Source organism: Zootoca vivipara, chromosome 12 (assembly GCF_963506605.1).
Source record: "Zootoca vivipara chromosome 12, rZooViv1.1, whole genome shotgun sequence".
NCBI lineage: Eukaryota > Metazoa > Chordata > Lepidosauria > Squamata > Lacertidae > Zootoca > Zootoca vivipara.
This window is the reverse complement of record NC_083287.1, coordinates 1,259,058-1,278,498: the sequence shown is the minus strand read 5'-3', so window position 1 is coordinate 1,278,498 and position 19,441 is coordinate 1,259,058. Positions and strand designations below refer to the sequence as shown.

At 44.7% G+C, this 19,441-nt stretch overlaps 1 protein-coding gene across 6 annotated transcripts in view; it reads right to left on the bottom strand.

Annotated features, from left to right (window-relative positions):
• Positions 1 to 19,441, bottom strand: part of ADCY1 (adenylate cyclase 1) — a 171,867-nt gene that overhangs the window by 26,787 nt on the left and 125,639 nt on the right. For 3 of the 6 annotated variants that reach the window (XR_009558355.1, XM_035101384.2, XM_060280537.1), the window contains exons 9-16: positions 18,121 to 18,315; positions 16,795 to 16,892; positions 14,153 to 14,237; positions 10,951 to 11,040; positions 8,291 to 8,547; positions 7,463 to 7,589; positions 3,850 to 3,966; positions 1,149 to 1,295 (exon numbers count right to left, since the gene is read on the bottom strand). Coding sequence is in view for 5 of the 6 variants with exons in the window: in XM_035101384.2 (XP_034957275.1) it covers positions 1,149 to 1,295; positions 3,850 to 3,966; positions 7,463 to 7,589; positions 8,291 to 8,547; positions 10,951 to 11,040; positions 14,153 to 14,237; positions 16,795 to 16,892; positions 18,121 to 18,315 (1,116 nt within the window). In the remaining variant the exon portion in view is untranslated. Of the gene's footprint in view, positions 1 to 1,148; positions 1,296 to 3,849; positions 3,967 to 7,462; positions 7,590 to 8,290; positions 8,548 to 10,950; positions 11,041 to 11,142; positions 11,234 to 14,152; positions 14,238 to 16,794; positions 16,893 to 18,120; positions 18,316 to 19,441 lie in introns of those variants that run through there. The other 3 variants (XM_060280538.1, XM_060280539.1, XM_060280540.1) reach the window with 3 other exon arrangements.

The following is a 19,441-nucleotide window of genomic DNA, read 5'->3' as shown; positions in this document are numbered from 1 at the left end:
TGTATTCTGCTCTGGTCAGACCTCACCTGGAGTATTGTGTCCAGTTCTGGGCACCACAGTTCAAGAAGGATACTGATAAGCTGGAACGTGTCCAGAAGAGGGCAACCAAAATGGTCAAAGGCCTGGAAACGATGCCTTATGAGGAACGGCTTAGGGAGCTGGGTATGTTTAGCCTGGAGAAGAGAAGGTTAAGGGGTGATATGATAACCATGTTCAAATATATAAAAGGATGTCATATAGAGGAGGGAGAACGGTTGTTTTCTGCTGCTCCAGAGAAGCGGACACGGAGCAACGGATTCAAACTACAAGAAAGAAAATTCCACCTAAACATTAGGAAGAACTTCCTGACAGTAAGAGCTGTTCGGCAGTGGAATTTGCTGCCAAGGAGTGTGGTGGAGTCTCCTTCTTTGGAGGTCTTTAAGCAGAGGCTTGACAGCCATCTGTCAGGAATGCTTTGATGGTGTTTCCTGCTTGGCAGGGGGTTGGACTGGATGGCCCTTGTGGTCTCTTCCAACTCTATGATTCTATGATTCTATGATTCTAACTTTTGCTTTACCAGCTTGCTACAAGGAAGTCTGGGGGGATGTAGAAACAGTTTAATAACTGCAGCAAAGAATATCTGACCCGCCATGCTATATAAACCCAAATTCCTTCCCTACCAGAATGTTGTAGTGGTGTTTCTGCCTGGCTGGATCCTGTGCTACTCTGGGAGATACCAATTTGCACTAAGAGGGAGGAACACTTTGGCAGGCAGATAAAATATTACAGCTTGGGTACAGCCAAAATGGTGTTTAGGACAGTATGGAATAAAAAATGGTACATAATGTGATCTCTCTCTGACTTGGTCAGCTACTGAATCATTGAGGAGGCTTGGCTGGAGAAAAGGGTCCCCAATGGAGAAGGGGGGTCAATGTATGCCCCTTCAATCAGAAGCTAAGATGATAGTTAGTTTGGCCTAATTATGAATAATTTTCTGTCTTCATAAAACTAGGAACATTTCCGTTTTTGCCTGGATCACTTGGTAATGCCAACTCAATTAGAATGAACTGTAAACTGAGAGATAATTGTTAAGAGTGTGACCTTCTCAACATGATGAGGAGCTTACACAAGTATTCCTGAAAAGGCAGACTGAATGAAAGAATGCTTACCTCATCAAAATCTGCAATAATTTCATTTAAGAGGCGTAAACATTCAACTCCCATGTTATTGCCATCCAGTTCAATGTAAAAATCGTTGAAATTTGGGATGGAAGCAAACATCACTCCCACTTGTGAATAGGACTGGTAATACAGGTCCTGAAATTTTCAAATTATATTTTCTGTTATAGCAAGCTAATACTTGGATCCAGCCTAAATAAGCACTTAGTTTCCAACGAATTTAATCTAATCATAATAACTTTTCACATCAATTTCAATGGGACCTGTGTAACTAAATTAGACTGGATAGGTAAGGTAAAAGGTAAAAGACCCCTGGACGGTTAAATCCAGTCAAAGGCGACTATGGGGTGCGATGCTCATCCCTCTTTCAAGCCAAGGGAGCCAGAGTTTGTTCACAGACAGCTTTCTGGGTCATGTGGCCAAGCAGGACTAAACCACTTCTGGTGCATGGAGCACAGTGACGGAAACCAGAGCGCATGGAAACGCCATTTACCTTCCCGCCTATTGATCAACTTGCCCTGGTATGCTTTCAAACAGCTAGGTTGGCAGAAGCTGGGACAGAGCAATGGGAGCTCACCCTGTTTACCTTTATCTTTAGACTGGAAGAAGCCCAATTCAAGACAACACTGTCAGCAACAACTTTAAGGTTGTTGTGAAAAAAAGGAAGTTGTAAGATTTTGAGCCAGGGTGCTCAATTGAGGGGAACAGTTTGGCTTAGTGTGAAATTGTGAAGAAAGAAAGAAGCTAGTTAATGTTTTGAAGTGAGATATTTATTTTTGTCTTTTGGAGAGGCCCAGGGCTGTTGTGGAGGCGGCCTGGTTCGTGGGGGTGGTTTTATCAGCAGTGGCAAGATCCGTGGGGGGGGGGGATCGGTGTGATCTCCGGTGTGGGGGTGGGTCCCGCGAGGTGGCAGGATCAGCGGGGGTGCGATCCGTGGGGTGTGTGGGTGTGGAGTGGGCTTGCTTGGGGGGGGCGCGGGAGGTTAAGGGATCGGGGGCGGGATCTGTGTAGTGTGTGTGTGTGTGGAGTGGGCTTGCTCAGGGCAGGAGGGGGTCGCGGGAGGCGGTGGGATCGGCGGGGGTTGGATCCATGCGGTGGGGTGTGTGTGGAGTGGGCTTGGTCGGGGGGGAGGGGGTCACTAGTACGTGATCTCCTGGGCGGGCGCAGGTCCCTGGGGAGCGGCCTGGTCTTGGGGCGGTTTGCTCTCTGTTGGAGGCGTGGTCTCCAGGGCGTGAGAGATTGTGAGAGTATGTTTGTCCATTGTTCGTTGAATGTCCACTGGGGGCGCGCAGTTTTTTTGATCACAAATCCAGGTTTATACCTGTCTTAGGTGTGTCAGCTGGTCAGTATAAGTGCATGATTACATGCTCACATGTGACTCTGAGGTTGTGGCCAAATTTCAGGATGATCGGGTAAGTGCTTGTGGGAGAAAAGTGGGGAATAACACACATGCACCTTAATAATAATAATAATAATAATAATAATAATAATAATAATTTATTATTTATACCCCACCCATCTGGCTGGGCTTCCCCTGCCACTCTGGGCGGCTTCCAACAAACATTACAATACATCAAATATCACAGATCAAAAAACTTCCCTAAACAGGACTGCCTTTAGGTATTTTCTAAATGTCAGGTAGTTGTTTATCTCTCTGACCTCTGATGGGAGGGTGTTCCACAGGGCGGGTGGAATATATATAGATTATTAAATTAATTTAATTTTATCCTGCCCCTCCTCCCATTGGAGTCAAGGCAGCAAATGATTTGTATAATCTGCCTCTGTTTTGGAGCAGGATAAAAATTAAATCAACAAGCAAATATATTCAAATACATTGTGTATGTTCTGACTTGCTTTAATCAGGGTGGAATATTATTCTTTAATGACTACAACAACCCACATCCGTCATGAGACTGTGATCTTCACAAAGCCACATTTTAAGAATTATTATTCAGCACATCTACGCATAAGCTGATTTTCCTCCCAAGAGGGGAGGGTGGCAAATCCCACTTTATATTGTCTATACGCCTGTGAAGTTGGCCAGGCTGAGACATGATGATTTGCCCAGACCATGCTGTGAGCTTCATGGCAGAGCAGATGTGAACCTCGCTCTCCTCATTCCAAGATCAACTCTAGACAGACAACAGGTAAACTGGCTTTCTCACAAATAATGCAGCTGACACTGTAAGTTTTTTTAGAGTTTTACTGCAGATTTAAAAAAGGTTTGATAATGGCAACAGCACTGACAGTTAGGTAGTTTTGGGCTGCAATTTGAAGAGTTAGTCATCGCTTTTAAAGCACTGAACAATTTGGGACCAGGAAACCTCAAGGGATGTCTCTAATAGGATTCTACTCATCCACTGAAGTATGCAGACGAGGCCCTTTTATGTGTCTCTGCATGGCTGGTGGGAACAGCATCAGGGCCTTCTCTGTGTGGCACCCAGAACCCTGCTGCCCTTGGATATCCATGCCAGGCATCCCTCCATCTTTGTGTGTGTCTTACCCTGTTTCAGTATGCCTTGAGCATGGTTCCTGTATGATTCCTCTCCCCCCCCCCCCCCCCCGGAATTTATATGCACTTTTCCCTTTGCTGTTATTAATATGTTTTAAAAGTTTGATTTTGATCTGATTTGTGCTTTCAATCTATTGTTGTTTGTTGCAGGACACAACCCGGAAAACTCATATTCCTTACCATGTTCCTTGGATTAGACATGAGAAAATGCTGTGCAACATGTGCTGGCAAAAGATTGAAGAGAATTCTTTTGTTATCCAGTTTCACTCTTTCCATATCATCTCTCTCTTCTTCTGCCTACGAAAATAAAATGTGCTTTAAATAATAAAAACTGCAGTCCTGAACACACTTTGTAGAGAGGAAATACCACTAGAGAGAGTTCTGGATCTGGTTCACATAACTTGCTAAGTCAACTGATGGGTTACTGGGACCCTGTCAATTTGTTGGCTCCCAAGCGAGGAGCAAGAGGCTGCACTGCTTCTCTCCAGCTTCTTCTTTTCCCCTACTGTGCTCAGCCAGTGCTCACCGTCATGCTCTTTCTTCACCAACCACAAGAATTAATGAACAAAATGGAAGAAAGACTTATGCAAAATAAACCTGCTGTGGTGGAACAGAAAATTCTGGGTGAACATGCAAAGGGATGTTGGAATAGATTTGGGTATGTTCCTACATCTTTATTCTTCATAAATCAAACTGTAAGAATATAAGAAGAATCAGAATCATATAAGAAGGCCAATGGCTCATCTAGTCTGGCATCCTGTTCTAAAGTGACTGGCCTGTGGGAAACCAGTCACTGGAACAGTGGACTGGGTATCTGGCTGCTAACCAGAAGGTTGGTCTCAACTAGGGCCAGGGCCTTTTCAGTGCTGGCCCCAACTTGGTGGAACACTCTCTCACAGGAGACCAGGGCCCTGCGGGATTTGACATCTTTCCGCAGGGCCTGCAAGACGGAGCTGTTCCGCCTGGCCTCTGGGTTGGACTCAGTCTGACCCCTATTTTTTTCCTCCCTATGGTTTTGATTTGGGCTATTTTAAATATAAGGCTGCATTTTTAAAATTTTAAACTTAAGTTGCATCTTAACCTGTACTTTAATTAATTGTTTTTTTTCTGTCTTATTGTAATTTTACTGTGTCAGCCGCCCTGAGCCCGGCTTTGACTAGGGAGGGCGGGGTATGAATAAAATATTATTATTATTATTATTATTATTATTATTATTATTATTATTAGGTTGGTGGTTCACAGTTGTATCCAGGGAGGACTGTGGGGAGCATTCCTGCATTGCAGGGGGTTGGACTAGAATGGTCCTCAGGTCCCTTCCAAATCTACAATTCCATGATTCTGATTCTATTTTGTTGGTGCTGAAATACACACAGAAGAGGAGTAGAGACTTCAAGATCCTCTCCTCTCTGGGAGCCCACCTAGGAATACGAGAACAGGTCTGTTACTGCTAGTCCATGAGCACGTATGTGAAATTAAGATTTTATTGCCCTGGCAAACATCTCTGCAATACATTAAATTGACTTTGGCATTTTACTTCCCATTCACTTAGTTTGGAGAGATCCTTTTGGAACTCTTCACAATATCTTTTTCCTGTAACTTTTTGGTTATAGGAGAAAACAATTTTACAAAAGGACCACATTCTACTTTACAAAGTCATCATTTAAAATAGAACGACACGGTTGTTGTTTTAACTGCAAAGCTACATTGCTTAGCATATTGTGCCAAACTTTTTCAACACTTTGGCATTTTACTGACTAGAAATGCAGATCCCTTAAATATTTATTTCTGCCCTCATCATTTACTTTTGAAATAAGCTTTTAGTTCTTGCTGTAATTTAGACAGGAGATCTCAGGCAGAATCAAAAGGTGCACCACAGGGTTAGATGAATAAGAATGTTATTTATTTGTATTCTAGGCTAAGGCCATTGTCTGCCATCTCATAGATGTTCTTGACATTTTGTTTGTTTATAGTTTGCTCTCATTCTTCCTACTCAGTTTCCAGAGATGCAAATGTTACTTTTCCTTCCGTTATTGGGAGTGGGGGGGGGAGCATTATTGGAGGTCATGTGAAATGATTTTTTAAAATAAAAAAATACAAAATTCAGATGCTCAGCAGCAAAAGGGAAACCTCACTTGGCAGACTGTCAAAAGCTGGCTTCTACGCTACTGTCTAGGATCTAGGAGTCTTGGTAGACCACAAACTTGACATGAGTCAGCAGTGTGATGCAGCAGCTAAAAAAGCCAATGCAATTCTGGGCTGCATCAATAGGAGTATAGCATCTAGATCAAGGGAAGTAATAGTACCACTGTATTCTGCTCTGGTCAGACCTCACCTGGAGTACTGTGTCCAGTTCTGGGCACCACAGTTCAAGAAGGATACTGATAAGCTGGAACGTGTCCAGAAGAGGGCAACCAAAATGGTCAAAGGCCTGGAAACGATGCCTTATGAGGAACGGCTTAGGGAGCTGGGTATGTTTAGCCTGGAGAAGAGAAGGTTAAGGGGTGATATGATAACCATGTTCAAATATATAAAAGGATGTCATATAGAGGAGGGAGAAAGGTTGTTTTCTGCTGCTCCAGAGAAGCGGACACGGAGCAATGGATTCAAACTTCAAGAAAGAAGATTCCACCTAAACATTAGGAAGAACTTCATGACAGTAAGAGCTGTTCGGCAGTGGAATTTGCTGCCAAGGAGTGTGGTGGAGTCTCCTTCTTTGGAGGTCTTTAAGCAGAGGCTTGACAGCCATCTGTCAGGAATGCTTTGATGGTGTTTCCTGCTTGGCAGGGGGTTGGACTGGATGGCCCTTGTGGTCTCTTCCAACTCTATGATTCTATGATTCTATGATTCTATGATTCTACTGTGACATTCACAGCTCATAGGCTGTGTGCTGTTCAGTGTGCTGTGGGATCAGGTACAAGAAAGAGGACCCACTCTCAATCTGAAAATATGAACATACTGGTTTTTTAAAACAGCAACTTTTCAAGAACTCTTTTTAAAAAAAATGAATTTTAATTGATTGGTGCTGTCCTTCATTTTGTGATTTTTGGTGGTGGGGGAGAGGAAGGCTGGACCCCCAGCTTCAAGCAGTACTTTCCCTGAGATCTCCAAGAAGGCTGCAAAATGCTCCTGCTGAAACCCTGGCATGTCATTTCTGTAGAAGGCATGTTCCTCTCTTATGGGGATTTGTGGGGAGGATCCTAGGCACCCAGCCAGCCTCTGGTACTAAAAAAATCTGCTTTGTACTAAATCTCTGGTACTAAAAAAATAACGGCTTTGCTTCATTGAAGGGAGGCAGTAGCATCTTTACAATCACCTGAGGCTTATTTGCATATTCAGCAATGAAAGCATGTCATACTGAGTAAATGGGCAAAACCAACTATGTTGAATAGGATTGGAAACAAAGGATCGAGAATAAAAGTGGTCACTCGCAGATGAGCAAAAACCAGCACAGTTACTGCTGCGAGTGCAGGACTCCAGGAAGCAGAAGACCAACATTAATGGAAACCTAATCCAAACAAACCCCCTCTTGACTAGGCCCGTGGGGAAGGATGGAGCAGCTGAGGCTTCTGGTAGAGGTCAGGCTCTCCAATGGCGGGAGCAAAGCAAAGCTACCTGGGAAGGCAACTTGGGGCTGGCATGCAACTACTCACGCAGGTACAGCCTAGGTCTATTGCCACATTTCCACACCCATTTCTTGCTAAATTAAATGGTTTTTAGAGCCTTGTATACAGTAAGAGGCAACAGTAAAGAGGGACTTGACATTGTGCTTTAGAAAGGGGAAAGGTTTCCTTGCCTGCATAGCCCAGAGGTAGTCGAGACGTAGCTTCAAATCCACCTGCCTGGAATGAAGTGCCAAAGCACAGGCAAAGAGCAAGATGGCCAAGATGGGTTCATAGCCACGAATATAAAAGGAGCCACCCCTTGAGAAAGAAAGAAAATGTGCACATAAGCTTCCCTTTTCTTTTACAAAAAAACCAATGCCATTTTCAAAAAGTGCTTGAAAACAACGAACCTCCATAAAATCCTTTGTACACTACAAGTCTTGAATGCCAACCATCTTAGAGGGAGGAAGCAGGGGCAGCAGCCATCAAAGAAGGCAATTTGTGGAGAAGGGAGTAGGAACCCCCTCACTTCTCCCAAGTGCGCCTGCCTCTCTCCTGATTCCTCTCCTGTCATCTTTCGCTTATGCTAGGTTGAAATGCAGGAGGAAGGAAAGGAGGAGCTGCACTGAAGTCTTTGACTTCAACAATAATCCCAGCTTAAAGCAGTGCTGGAGGCAGATACCAGACACACAAAACCATTATTAAGATTATTCATAGAGTGTCGTCAGTATAAAGGTGCTTTGCATAGTTAATACATGAAACAGAGAGCTGCTTTGCACCAAGGACCTTACAACCCAAATTTAGACAGAGCATGGGGGGAGGGGAGAGGCAAGGGCAAATGCAGTTTGCATTGATGTGAACTTTGTTTTGGTTATGAATGAGGATTATGCACATAAAGGCTAGTTTAGGCCTGGACTTCAACATCTCCCACATCCATTAGAATCTCTACTTTGCACTGAAGGTGTGGGGGCAAAATATGAAAACAACAAAACTCTTCCTTAATTATGCAATGAACTTACCCCACTGCTTTTCTGTATCCGCTGAGTTCCAAAATGACTATGTACAAAATTGTAACAAAAAGCAGGAGGATCATTTTTGGCAAGGAAGATACGCGTAGAAATATTGCCAGGGTCAGAGTCCCCACAACGCAGGAGAGAAATGCATAATGGGCTGCATCACATGGAAGCTCACTCATTGTCTTATTTGTCCCACCCACAGAAATGATAACTATGGAGCTGCTGGAATTAGTACTCCAGACCCAAGGCATACATCCAACCTAAGGGAGAAACAGAGTTGAGAGCTGAATGAAAAGTTCACACAAAAACACATGTCCTGCATTTGATGACAACAGCATTAGGGGTGAATCTAGAAGTGATGCTAAATGTGTCATTTGCTATCAAGTCTTTTAAAAAACCAGTTAAATTTCTATAGCACCTTTCATCTGAAGATCACAGGGCAGTTTACCAATACAAAAACACAAAAATACATAACATGGTAGCAAACAAACAAAAAAAGGTTTTATGGACAGTTTAAAAGTTGATAAAGGTAAAGGACCATTAGGTCCAGTCGTGACCGACTCTGGGGTTGCGGCGCTCATCTCGCATTATTGGCCAAGGGAGCCGGCATACAGCTTCCAGGTCATGTGGCCAGCATGACAAAGCCGCTTCTGGCGAACCAGAGCAGCACACGGAAACACCGTTTACCTTCCCGCTGTAGTGGTTCCTATTTATCTACTTGCATTTTGACATGCTTTCGAACTGCTAGGTTGGCAGGAGCTGGGACTGAGCAATGGGAGCTCACCCTGTCGTGGGGATATGAACCGCCGACCTTCTGATTGGCAAGCCCTAGGCTCTGTGGTTTAACCCACAGCGCCACCCATGTCCCTTAAAAGTCCATAGATTGTTTAATTAGCCAAAGGCCTGGGAGAAGAGGAATGTTTTCACCTAAAGATATGTAACAAAGGAGCCCGATGAGCCTCCCTGGGGAAAGCATTCCACCAATGGGGAGCCACTGCAGAAAAGGCCCGTTCTCATGTTGCTGCACTCTGGACCCCAGAAGGGCCTCAGAGGATGATCACATCATGTTTATTTCTTTAATGGAGGACATTCACAAGGTTGGATGCAAATCAATATGAATTTAATTAATAGATTACATTCATTTGTGAAGCAGAACCTTTGAAACAAGATCCTCAAAGTTCCTCCATTACTAAAACTATGAACCCTTCAATTCACAAACAAATTTAGGAAATGTAGTGACTGGCTGCACAGGATGATGAACTGCACTCCACCCCAGAGGTGAGATGCACCCGCATTTCAGACTTCCAGGTGCCACCAGAATGGCAGGCGGAGCATGAGCCTGTTCTCTCTGACAGGCTTGATCTTCGCTAGGGCTTAGGGGAAGCGCAAAGGTGATGTGCACCCCTTAAAAAATCTAAAAGGGGATTTTTAGGTTCTTCGGGGTCCTGCTGCCTGAGACGCAAGCTCTCTTGTGCTCCCCAGCCACTCTGAAAGGGGGGGGGGGAGAGATTGAGTTGCCAGGTAAAGGCTCCATTCCAACCCAGTGAAGAAAAGGAACTTCCTGCAGCCAATTGGAAGCCGTGCCTTGGTTTCCGAATGCTTTGAAAGTCGAACGGACTTCTGGAATGGATTCCGTTCGACTTCAGAGGTACGACTGTACTAATTAACACATTTAGTGTACTACTGGATAATACAAACAAGCGAGCAGAGATAACAGAACCTTTCTTCTAACTTTGATCATATTCTACATGGAAAAGATTTTTTTCTTATAAAGCAGCAAGTAAACACATTAAGCAGTAAATGAAAAGAAGTCTTGCGTACATCCTTGCTGCCCCATTGTACTGGCACTTGCACACATTTATGAACAGGCGTGTGTGTGTGTGTGTGTGTGTGTGTGTGTGTGTGTGTGGCACCCATGTCTTTCACATGCAATAAACCAGTTAATTTAAACCTCTGCTCTATGTTTGTGAAGCAACTAAAAAAACAAAAAAACCTTCCATCATTTCAGTGATCACTTGTAATACCCACCATAGAGGCAGAATCCCCAGTATTTATGACTCAAGGTCAGTAAAATGCAGCAAAATCAACTGATTGATTGATTGATTGATATAGCACCCTTCATCATAAGATCTCAGGGCAGTGCCCAGAATAAAATGCAGGAGAATGTGGAGACGTTTGACTGTGTTGAGGCTACAGAGTTGCATGCTTATATGTTTCCCATGAAATAAGTTCCTTATGTACAAAAAAAACAGCAAGTCAGGATGAAAGCCTGGCATCATGCTACTTTTCTAGTTGTAGGGAATCTTCTTCCATGGTGAAGCATTCAAAAGCTTGCAGTGCCCACTTCCATGTGAAATGACATTACAAGTCCAGGAAAAACATTACAACCAGATTTTGCTGCATATATAAACTGGTTCTTGGCAGCCAAAGCCAAAGTGAGGAATAAAATGTAGATTGATTTAGCTTTCTTGGACTTAGAAGAATATAGGTTTTCAGTTTCAAAAAGAAACAGCAATTATAGTCAGCTGTTTATATGATGAGGCAATTATATATGAGGCGGGGGTTTGCATGCTAATGGAAATGATCTAAATGACTTAAATCAGAGCAAACTGAGGGAACAGTAGGTCTCTCCATGAATTAGGCAACCATTCCTATACACTCACCACACAGCCTTGTGCCACTGAATAAATTAATATTACAATAAAAACACATAAAATTGTTCGAATTTGTATTGTCAGGCACCCTGGAAAACACTGAAAGACAAAAACAATAGAGTCTTTGTTAATTCAAAAACAAGGTAGGCATGTTATTTATAAAATAGTAAAAAACAACAAAAAATGAAACTGATGTCTTACATTTCATTTGGCGCAATAAAATTTGTTTGTTGTACGTTCACACAGATATATCTTCACATTCAAGCAAGCTAATTCTTATTTCAGCAGACTCCTATTCATAATAAGTTTGACATTAGCGATTCATTCTCCCACTTGGAAAAGGAGTCTGGGGAAAAGCCTCAGGACTGTGATTAAAAAACAAACCAACTAACTTAGGTCTGCAGTAAAACTGTAAAGGGTGAATGCAAGAAACGTGTTTGCAAGTATGTGAACATTAGGATAATGTTATAAACCTTTGGCTTTCCGGATGTTGCTGAACTACAACTCCCATCAGAGCAAGCAAGCATGACCAATGATCAGGGATGATGGGAGTTGTAGTTCAGCAACATTGGGTTAGCCAAAGGTTCCCTTGACCTCCTATAAAGGTTGCCTCTGGAGCCTCCTTCTGCTTTGGAGAAATGTGAAACATCTCTCTCTCTATGAATGTAAAAAGGGCATGTGGGTTTGTGTCCACTTTTCACCAAAACCACTTGACCGATTGCGTTCAAATTTTGACACAACGGCCCAAGCGAATGTCCGAAGGTTCTTATAAAGTTTGCTAAGACAGATGTCACACATGTGGTAGGTAAAACACCAAAAAACCCGTGTATCAAAACACACCACTCAGACGAAAGTGCATGTTGGGAAAATAACTAGGTTGCAAACCATCGTCCTCTAGTGGTGGCTACACTGGTACTACACCTATAAAACTTTTCCTCTCAACAGCACCTTGGCTCCCGTTTACATACTAGGCTGAAGCCTTTATAGACTAGGCTGAATAGAGGTACTGACTTGCCTGGGTGGGGGTTAGGGAGAGGAGGGCACGGGATAGCTCAGGACACGGTGGGACCACTCCAGGGATAAACCGAGGGTGGGGGGAGAAGGGGGTGTGATACGTCATGGGTCAGGACAGGGAGGGGGGAATCACAGGGATAAGCCAGGGAGGGGAAGAGGGGCCGGGGAGGGGAAATCACAGGGATACGCCAGTCTAATAATAATAATAATAATAATAATAATAATAATAATAATAATAATATAATATACCCTGCTCATCTGGCTGGGTCTCCTCAGCCACTCTGGGCGGCTTCCAACAGAAATATTAAAATACAATAATTTATTAAACACTAGCTGGCCCGGCCACACGTTGCTGTGGGTTTTTGTGTTAAATGGACCTTTTTCTGTTAAATGGACCTTCAGAGTCTCCCTTCAGAGTCCCCTCACCTGCCCTGTCCCAACCCTGACTCCCCTACTGTAAGTTTCAAAAATAAGACTCCCCCACCCACGCGTGTTCCTGAAAATGTCCCCACCACCCACTGTTTTGGCTAACTCAGGGTCCTACCTCCCCCCATGGCTATGTGTCCCCCCTCCCTTTGTTGTGCCTCATCCCTGTGATTCCCCCACCCTGTGAAAGGCCCATACAGTGGTACCTCTACTTACAAATAACTCTACTTACGAATGTTTCTACTTATGAACGGAGCTCCGTCCGCCATCTTGGATGCGGTTTAGATAGGATTTTTTCTACTTACGAAATTTTAGATAGGGTTGCTTTGACTTACGTTTTTTTTTGACATCTGGTGAGAGCCCAGGGGTCCGAACACTCACCCCCCCCCCCACTTTCTGAACACGGCCCAGGTGGAAGGAGCAGAACCACTGTATGGCAGTGCGCCCAGCTCCCAACCCCTCTAGACCTTTGTCCCTAGCCCGCCGGAGATCATCGACCAGTGGGACCAAGGCAGTTTCAGTCCCATGATGAGGCCTGAATCCCGACTGGAAGGGATCCAAATGGTCTGCTTCTTCCAGGCGTGCCTGGAGTTGTTCAGCAACCACTCGCTCAATCACCTTGCCCAAGAATGGAAGATTTGAGACTGGGCGATAGTTGGCCATATTGGCTGCATGTAAAGATGGTTTTTTAAGAAGCGGTGCTGTGCATAAGAGAAACCTGGTGGACAAGCAGCAGTAAGGGCAGGCCCATCTGCTTCATCCAACCAAGTCTCTGTCACACATGCCAGGTCAAGTCCTCCATCCACGATCAAGTCATGGAGGGCAGTGGTCTTATGAATCATTGACCTGGCATTGCACAGCAGCACCTTCAGGTCATGTGGGTATCCCTTGCTGATTCCAATATCCTTCCAGTCTAGACCAGACCCGGAGGCAGGGATAGTCCTCAGACAACGACTAAACCTGCCTCCTCGGTAATGACATGGTCTGGTCTTAGCGTAACTCCTCCTCCTACCCATGATCATGGAGATCGGTTGACCCAGTGCATCCCCCCCCCCGTGGAACCTCCCCCAGGCATTCTGTTGGCCAAGACCCACTCCCAAGCAGCCCTGACCCCTCCCTTAAGAACAAAATAAAACCTATATAAGCACAGACACAAAAAACCACAGTAAAACAATAAAACCAAAAACAATAAAAATTACAAAGGTGCCAAAATTAAACAAATTCCCAAACTCAACTAAACATCCCTCCCACCACCCACACCACAAAGAATTAAAAAAGGTTTAAAAGCATTTATTTATTTATTTATTTATTTATTTATTTATTTATTAAAAAACATTTTAAAAAGAACTCTGCTGCAGCAGTCCTTTTGAGGCCTGTGAGGCCCCGCCCTGGGCCAGATGGTGAGAGGCAGGGACAGGACCTGCAGGCACTCAGGCAGGGGAGTCCTCCTGGGCAGCAGCAGCGTTAGAAGCAGCAGTCCTTTTGAGGCCCACCAGGCCCTGCCCTGGGCCAGATGGTGGGAGGCAGAACCCGCATAAAACAGGGGGACTCTGAAGGTGAGGGGAGTCTGAAGGGGGACTCTGAGCCTCCATTTAACAGACTGAGCCACAGCAACACGTGGCACGCATATAAACCTTGCGCTATGTTAGGTGCTGTACACTAATAAAATGAAACAGGTTCCTGCCTGGCGGAGATATCAAATGAACACGTATGCAATGCTTAGTAGATCTCTTGCAAGAATCAAGAGGCCACGGCATTTGAGATCACTTACTTGTACTCGGGTGACATGCAGGTACATGATACATGCCACCAGGAAGCATATGCAGAACACCAGAAGGACAAGCACGATGGTACTCCTAGGAGGAACACGCAGAAACCGAGTCATTGAACATACAGAAAAGCACCATCTCCTCACTGGAACTTGGCAGGTGGATTCTGGTTAACTATCAAGCATTTCCCCTTCTTGTTCAAGCATGAGACATAGGCTATGTACACCCTAGGGCAGGCATGGCCAACAGGTAGATCGGGATCTACCGGTAGATCCACAGGATGTTTCTGGTAGATCGCGGGTAGATTGTGGGTACCTTAGTGATCGCCAGCCTAAAAGAAAAGAAAGAGCTCTCCCCCTAAAAAAAACCCCTCAATAACTCTTGTCTCTCCCCCACAAAAAAGATCAATAACCATGGGAAATTGCAGGGAGAGCTCCTTCCCTCTTCCCGATACTGAGCTTACCAGTATGTGTGTGACTGTGTTAGTGCGTTGCACAGAATAGCTGGATTGCTCCCTGTCCCTCTTGCCTGCCTAGAGCTCCCCGGCTCCTCCTCCCTCATGCCGGCAGAGAGGGAGGGTTGTGTGTGAGTTTTCGTGCGTGGGAGGAAAGTGGGAGCCACGACTCACAGAGGGATTTCCCCCCGTCCCTGTCCCTGTCTCATTGAGCCACTGGGAGCCAGAGAGAGAGAGAGAGAGAGAGAGAGAGAGAGAGAGAGAGAGAGAGAGAGAGAGAGAGAGGTGGGTGGGTGGGTGGGTGGGTGGGTGGGTGCCCCTAGTTGAGGGGGTGGGGGAGAAAGAGAGAGAGAGGGAGGTGGATGGGTACCCCTAGTTGAGGGGGTGGGGGATAAAGAGAGAGAGGGAGGGAGGTGGATGGGTTCCCCTAGCTGAGGGGGTGGGGAAGAAAGTGGGGGGAGGGAGGTGGATGGGTGCCCCTAGCTGAGGGGGTGGGAGAGAGAGAGAGAGAGAGCAACATTCAAACATGGCAGATGAGCACCTTAAGGATTCCCTGAAGCTGGCCCTGACACAGTACTCGTCTGATATTGAACAGTTGGTTACCAAAATGGTGATGCAGGTGTCACACTAACAATGGATGAAGGCATGTATTTTTTAAGAATTCTTGATAGGTAGGTTAATGGAGTGGGTAAAGGAGTTTGTGCAGCGTACAGTTTTGTGAGTGCTTTTATGCAACTCTCTCCCAAGAAAGCTCTAAAAGTTTCTGTTGTCTCCCGTAAGAAAAGTATTTGGGCAGTGCTCCCCCCAAAAACAAAAAGGCTACCCCCCTTTCCTTCTCCCTAAAAAAGCTCAACAACTTTGAGCCGAACCCCAAAAAATGGGGGTAGATCACCGCTAGATTTTGATTCTGAAAGTAGATCTCAGTCTCTTGGGAGTTGGCCACCCCTACCCTAGGGCATTAAGGTGCCTGTGGCTCATTCTTTCTGGGTGTGCCTTTTCCCACCTTCATCCACAGAAAAGTGCTTTAAATTTTATGACTCTGAAATCAATCTGTCCATGTGGGTGGTGCTTGGGGAGATGCATTTGTGCTGTATGTTGTCTCCTCCTTTATTACTCCCTGACCACCATAAATTGTGTAAATCTGAGGTTATTTGCCTACCAGTGTATGCACACCTTTTATTTTCACTGCATAATAAATACATCTAGGAGCTGCAGTTCCTTGCAAAATGACCAGGGTCTGGAACAACCAGCTTGTGATGAAACATACAACATTTGTGATTTTTTTAAAAAAAAAATTAGGAAAAAATATACAACAGAAGTGTATAAACTCTGCATGGTGTTAGGAAAGCAGGTGGAGATAGGCTTTTCTCCCTCCCTCCTAGTACTGCAACCAGGGGCCATCCAATGAAGACAGACAACAAAAAGGAATTCTTCATTCATCACAAAGTGAAGCTGTCACGGAGGTTGCTGGCTACCCTCGAGCAATGACACTCCAAACCATCTTGTCTTTAAGACTTTTATTGTGAAACTTATTTACAGTGCAAGAGCTTCATGAAAACCTGTCTACTCAGTACTATCAGATTCTCCCAATGGCTCTTTTTGGCTCCTCCACCAGCAGAGTAGTTTGGGGACCCCAAATCTCCTCCCCCTGAGTTTGCGAGCCGCTGATCGCCTCAGTTCCGGGGTGAATTTGAAAGGACGCCCCTCTGCTGTTTCCCCGCTAGAACTCTCTGCTGGCCCGTAGGGCTCTTGGATGCTGCCTGAGCCCGGCCCCACTCCGCTCACTTCCTCCTTCCTGTCTCCTGCCCCTCCGCTGTTGTCTGAACCATTCGAAGAGCTGGATTTGATGAGGGGTGGCTGTTCCCTGTAAGCCACCCCCTTACAGAAACTATGGGATTCGCTAGTGCGGGATGCCATGGGGGCCACTGATAGAGACAGCTTGGAGAGGCTCTTAGACCAACGCAGGGTGGGGCAAGACAATCCATGGCTCCTGGTGGATCTGTCCTGGTGGATCTGAGCTCCTAGGGTGGGGGAGGAGAATCCAGTTCTGAACCTGCTCTCTTGATTTTGGGGGGTGAGTAGAATGTAAGAAATAAAGTTTTCTAATGAATCCAAAGTTTGCCCAAGACACTCCAATTTCATAAAAAAAATTACTTGTCATTTAATTTAAAATACTGAGAAAGCACTTACTGTGGGATTATTAAAAGGTAGACGAGGCCAAATAAGGCAGCTAGAATCAGTGACAAGACGACAGCACTGGTGAAATATTCATCCTGAAGCTGGTGATACTGTGGGAAAAAGAGACATAAATACAGTTATTGATCCATACCCGTCACACCTCCTGGTTCTAAAGACAGAAATACAGCATGCACAGCAGTAATCTGTAAATGGGCTCACCAGATTAGCCCCTGATGAGCACATCATTTCTTTCTGAGTTTTCAAAGTCAGTGTATGGTCAGGAAAAGTAGCCAGAGTGCTTGCAAATCCAGCATGCGCTCCCTCCCCACCACCCTTCAAAATTTGGAGCTGGGGAGGAAGCGTGCTGGCCTTGGGACTGCTAGAGTGGTGGGCCTGGGCCTCCTTCCCCAGCTCAGAAGTGGAACCAGGAAAGATTGGAGGGGCCTCATCCTGAGGTTTGGAGGTATTACAATCAGTCCTTTTCTTCAGCCTCAGCATAGTTCCATCATCTCTCAGGTGGGTGCCATTGCAGGAAAGCACTCCCTCACCTGCGTCTTGCCTTTACGTACTTCTGAGATTCCCAAAACGAACATTTCCAAGTCAAAACGGAAACTGGCCAGTGTGTGCAACTCCACACTTTTTATAAGATTGATGACTCCACCTAGTTCCTAGCTGCTCCTAGCCATGATTGGTCAATTCATATTTCCTTTGCCTGGATCCCTCTCCCAGGTAGTGGTGGTGGGCTTTAAGCTTTCCAGGCAGGCCTCTACCTTTGCGCACATGCGCGTTTGCGCAAGGGCCCTTCTGTGCTGAATCAAAGAGAACGAGGGAGGAGGGGGCACCCCAAAACCAGCTGCTCTAGCACAAGCACTCATTTACAATTACTACTGCCATTTATTTACAAAACACTTTTCTATTTCTTTTTTAGAAAAGTACAAAGCTTTATACAATATAATAAAATACTAAAAATAAAACCGACCTGGGGGGAAAGCATCTCTACACAGTAGGAAAAAAGCAAAAACAGCTAATAGGTTCCGGGTAACCTGCAGGAAGAGGAGTGCCTTCTGATTTTCAGTGTTTGAAAGGAACAAATTACCATTTGCTGCATTTAGACATAATGGGAAACTTCATGTGAGCAGTACACTTCCTCCCTTAGCATGCGAACGAGGAGGGAAGGGGACCTGGGGCAATATATTGACAAAGGCTCCATGAAAACGGAAGCCAATACTTCATTAAAAATATAAGAAAATGAAATCCTGAATGGGGGAAAAACAACAACAAGCAAGTGGTAGTTTCTCTTTTTATTTGACTGATAAACTTAGCAAAAGCCTCACTTACTTTTTGCTCGCGCTCAATCTGTTTGTACCTCAGGGTGAAAAAATGTAGGTCTGCCATCTCCGACTCAGTTTGCCGGGCCTCTATTAAACGGCCAATGTATCGATTCACTCGAGTTCCAGGAGTGTTATACACAACATTTGTAGAAAAAGAGGAACGGTTCCTGAGTTTTTCTGATGCTGTCCTTAATGCCCTCCTCTGTCAAAACCAAAAAACAGTAGGATAAGCTTTTTTATATATAAAAATGTTTTATGTAAGATTTCTTGTATTACAAAATACTTTAGGTGTGTTTTGTTTAATTGCATCTTTATTTTTAGATCTTAGTTTAAATTTGGTTGTACTTTTTGATGTGTTTTACTTATTGTTTACAATTGCTTCTGTTGTGTTTGTTATTATGTAAATGTTTTCATGTTGCCACTTTGAGCATGGTTTTACCATGTGCTTATTTCCTAAAAAACACCCCCCCCCCTGATTCAAGAAAATCACAATTTTATAGTTCAAATCAGGGAAAATAAATACAGTAAATGGACAAGAGTTCAAAGATTCACAAAATGTTTAGGGGTATGTGTACCCCTGCATACCCCCCAAAAAACTTCCATGGGTTTTACCCATGGAAAGGCACTATACAAAGAAGAGGATGGTGATCTGCCTTAGATGCTGTGCAGCCCTTTCTGGCACAGCTCTTCTCCTCAAATGAGGCCAAGTGGGCAGTCCTGGGTGGAGGAGTCCCAGGCTGGAGGCAAGCGCAAATGAAGGCAGAGAATGGCTTGCATGGCACATTTCTTAATGGGGGGGGAATAATAAACTGGCCACCAGGGTAATTTAGAATTAGTGCATGGATTGGGTGCAGCCCAGGGACATGTGGAGGGATCAGCACCACTGCTCCATTTCTTGAAAACTGCATGTCAGAGTTAGGGAAAGGAACAGATCACAAAGAGGATAGTTTTCTGCAATGACACTGTGTGTGTGTGTGTGTGTGTGTGTGTGAGAGAGAGAGAGAGAGAGAGAGAGAGGTGGAAATTTTGGGTTGAAGATGTTCAAATCAGGACTCTTTCACCCTCTTGTTTCAGCAAGAGACTGAAACCTGCAGATGTGTTTTAAAAATACCAGTGAAGTGAGCTTTTTTTTTCTTATGGAGTAACCATAGAACAGCACCATCTAGTGGCAAGGAATATATTGTACTTTATTTAATGCAGCCCCGGGCTCAGCCAGACTTCCTTGTGTTTCTGGGCACAGCTCCGCAGTTTGAAGCTCTGCCCAGGAGTACCTCTTTATATACCAAAAGGCCCAGTGAAATGTGAGGTGAGGGTAGATACCACACATT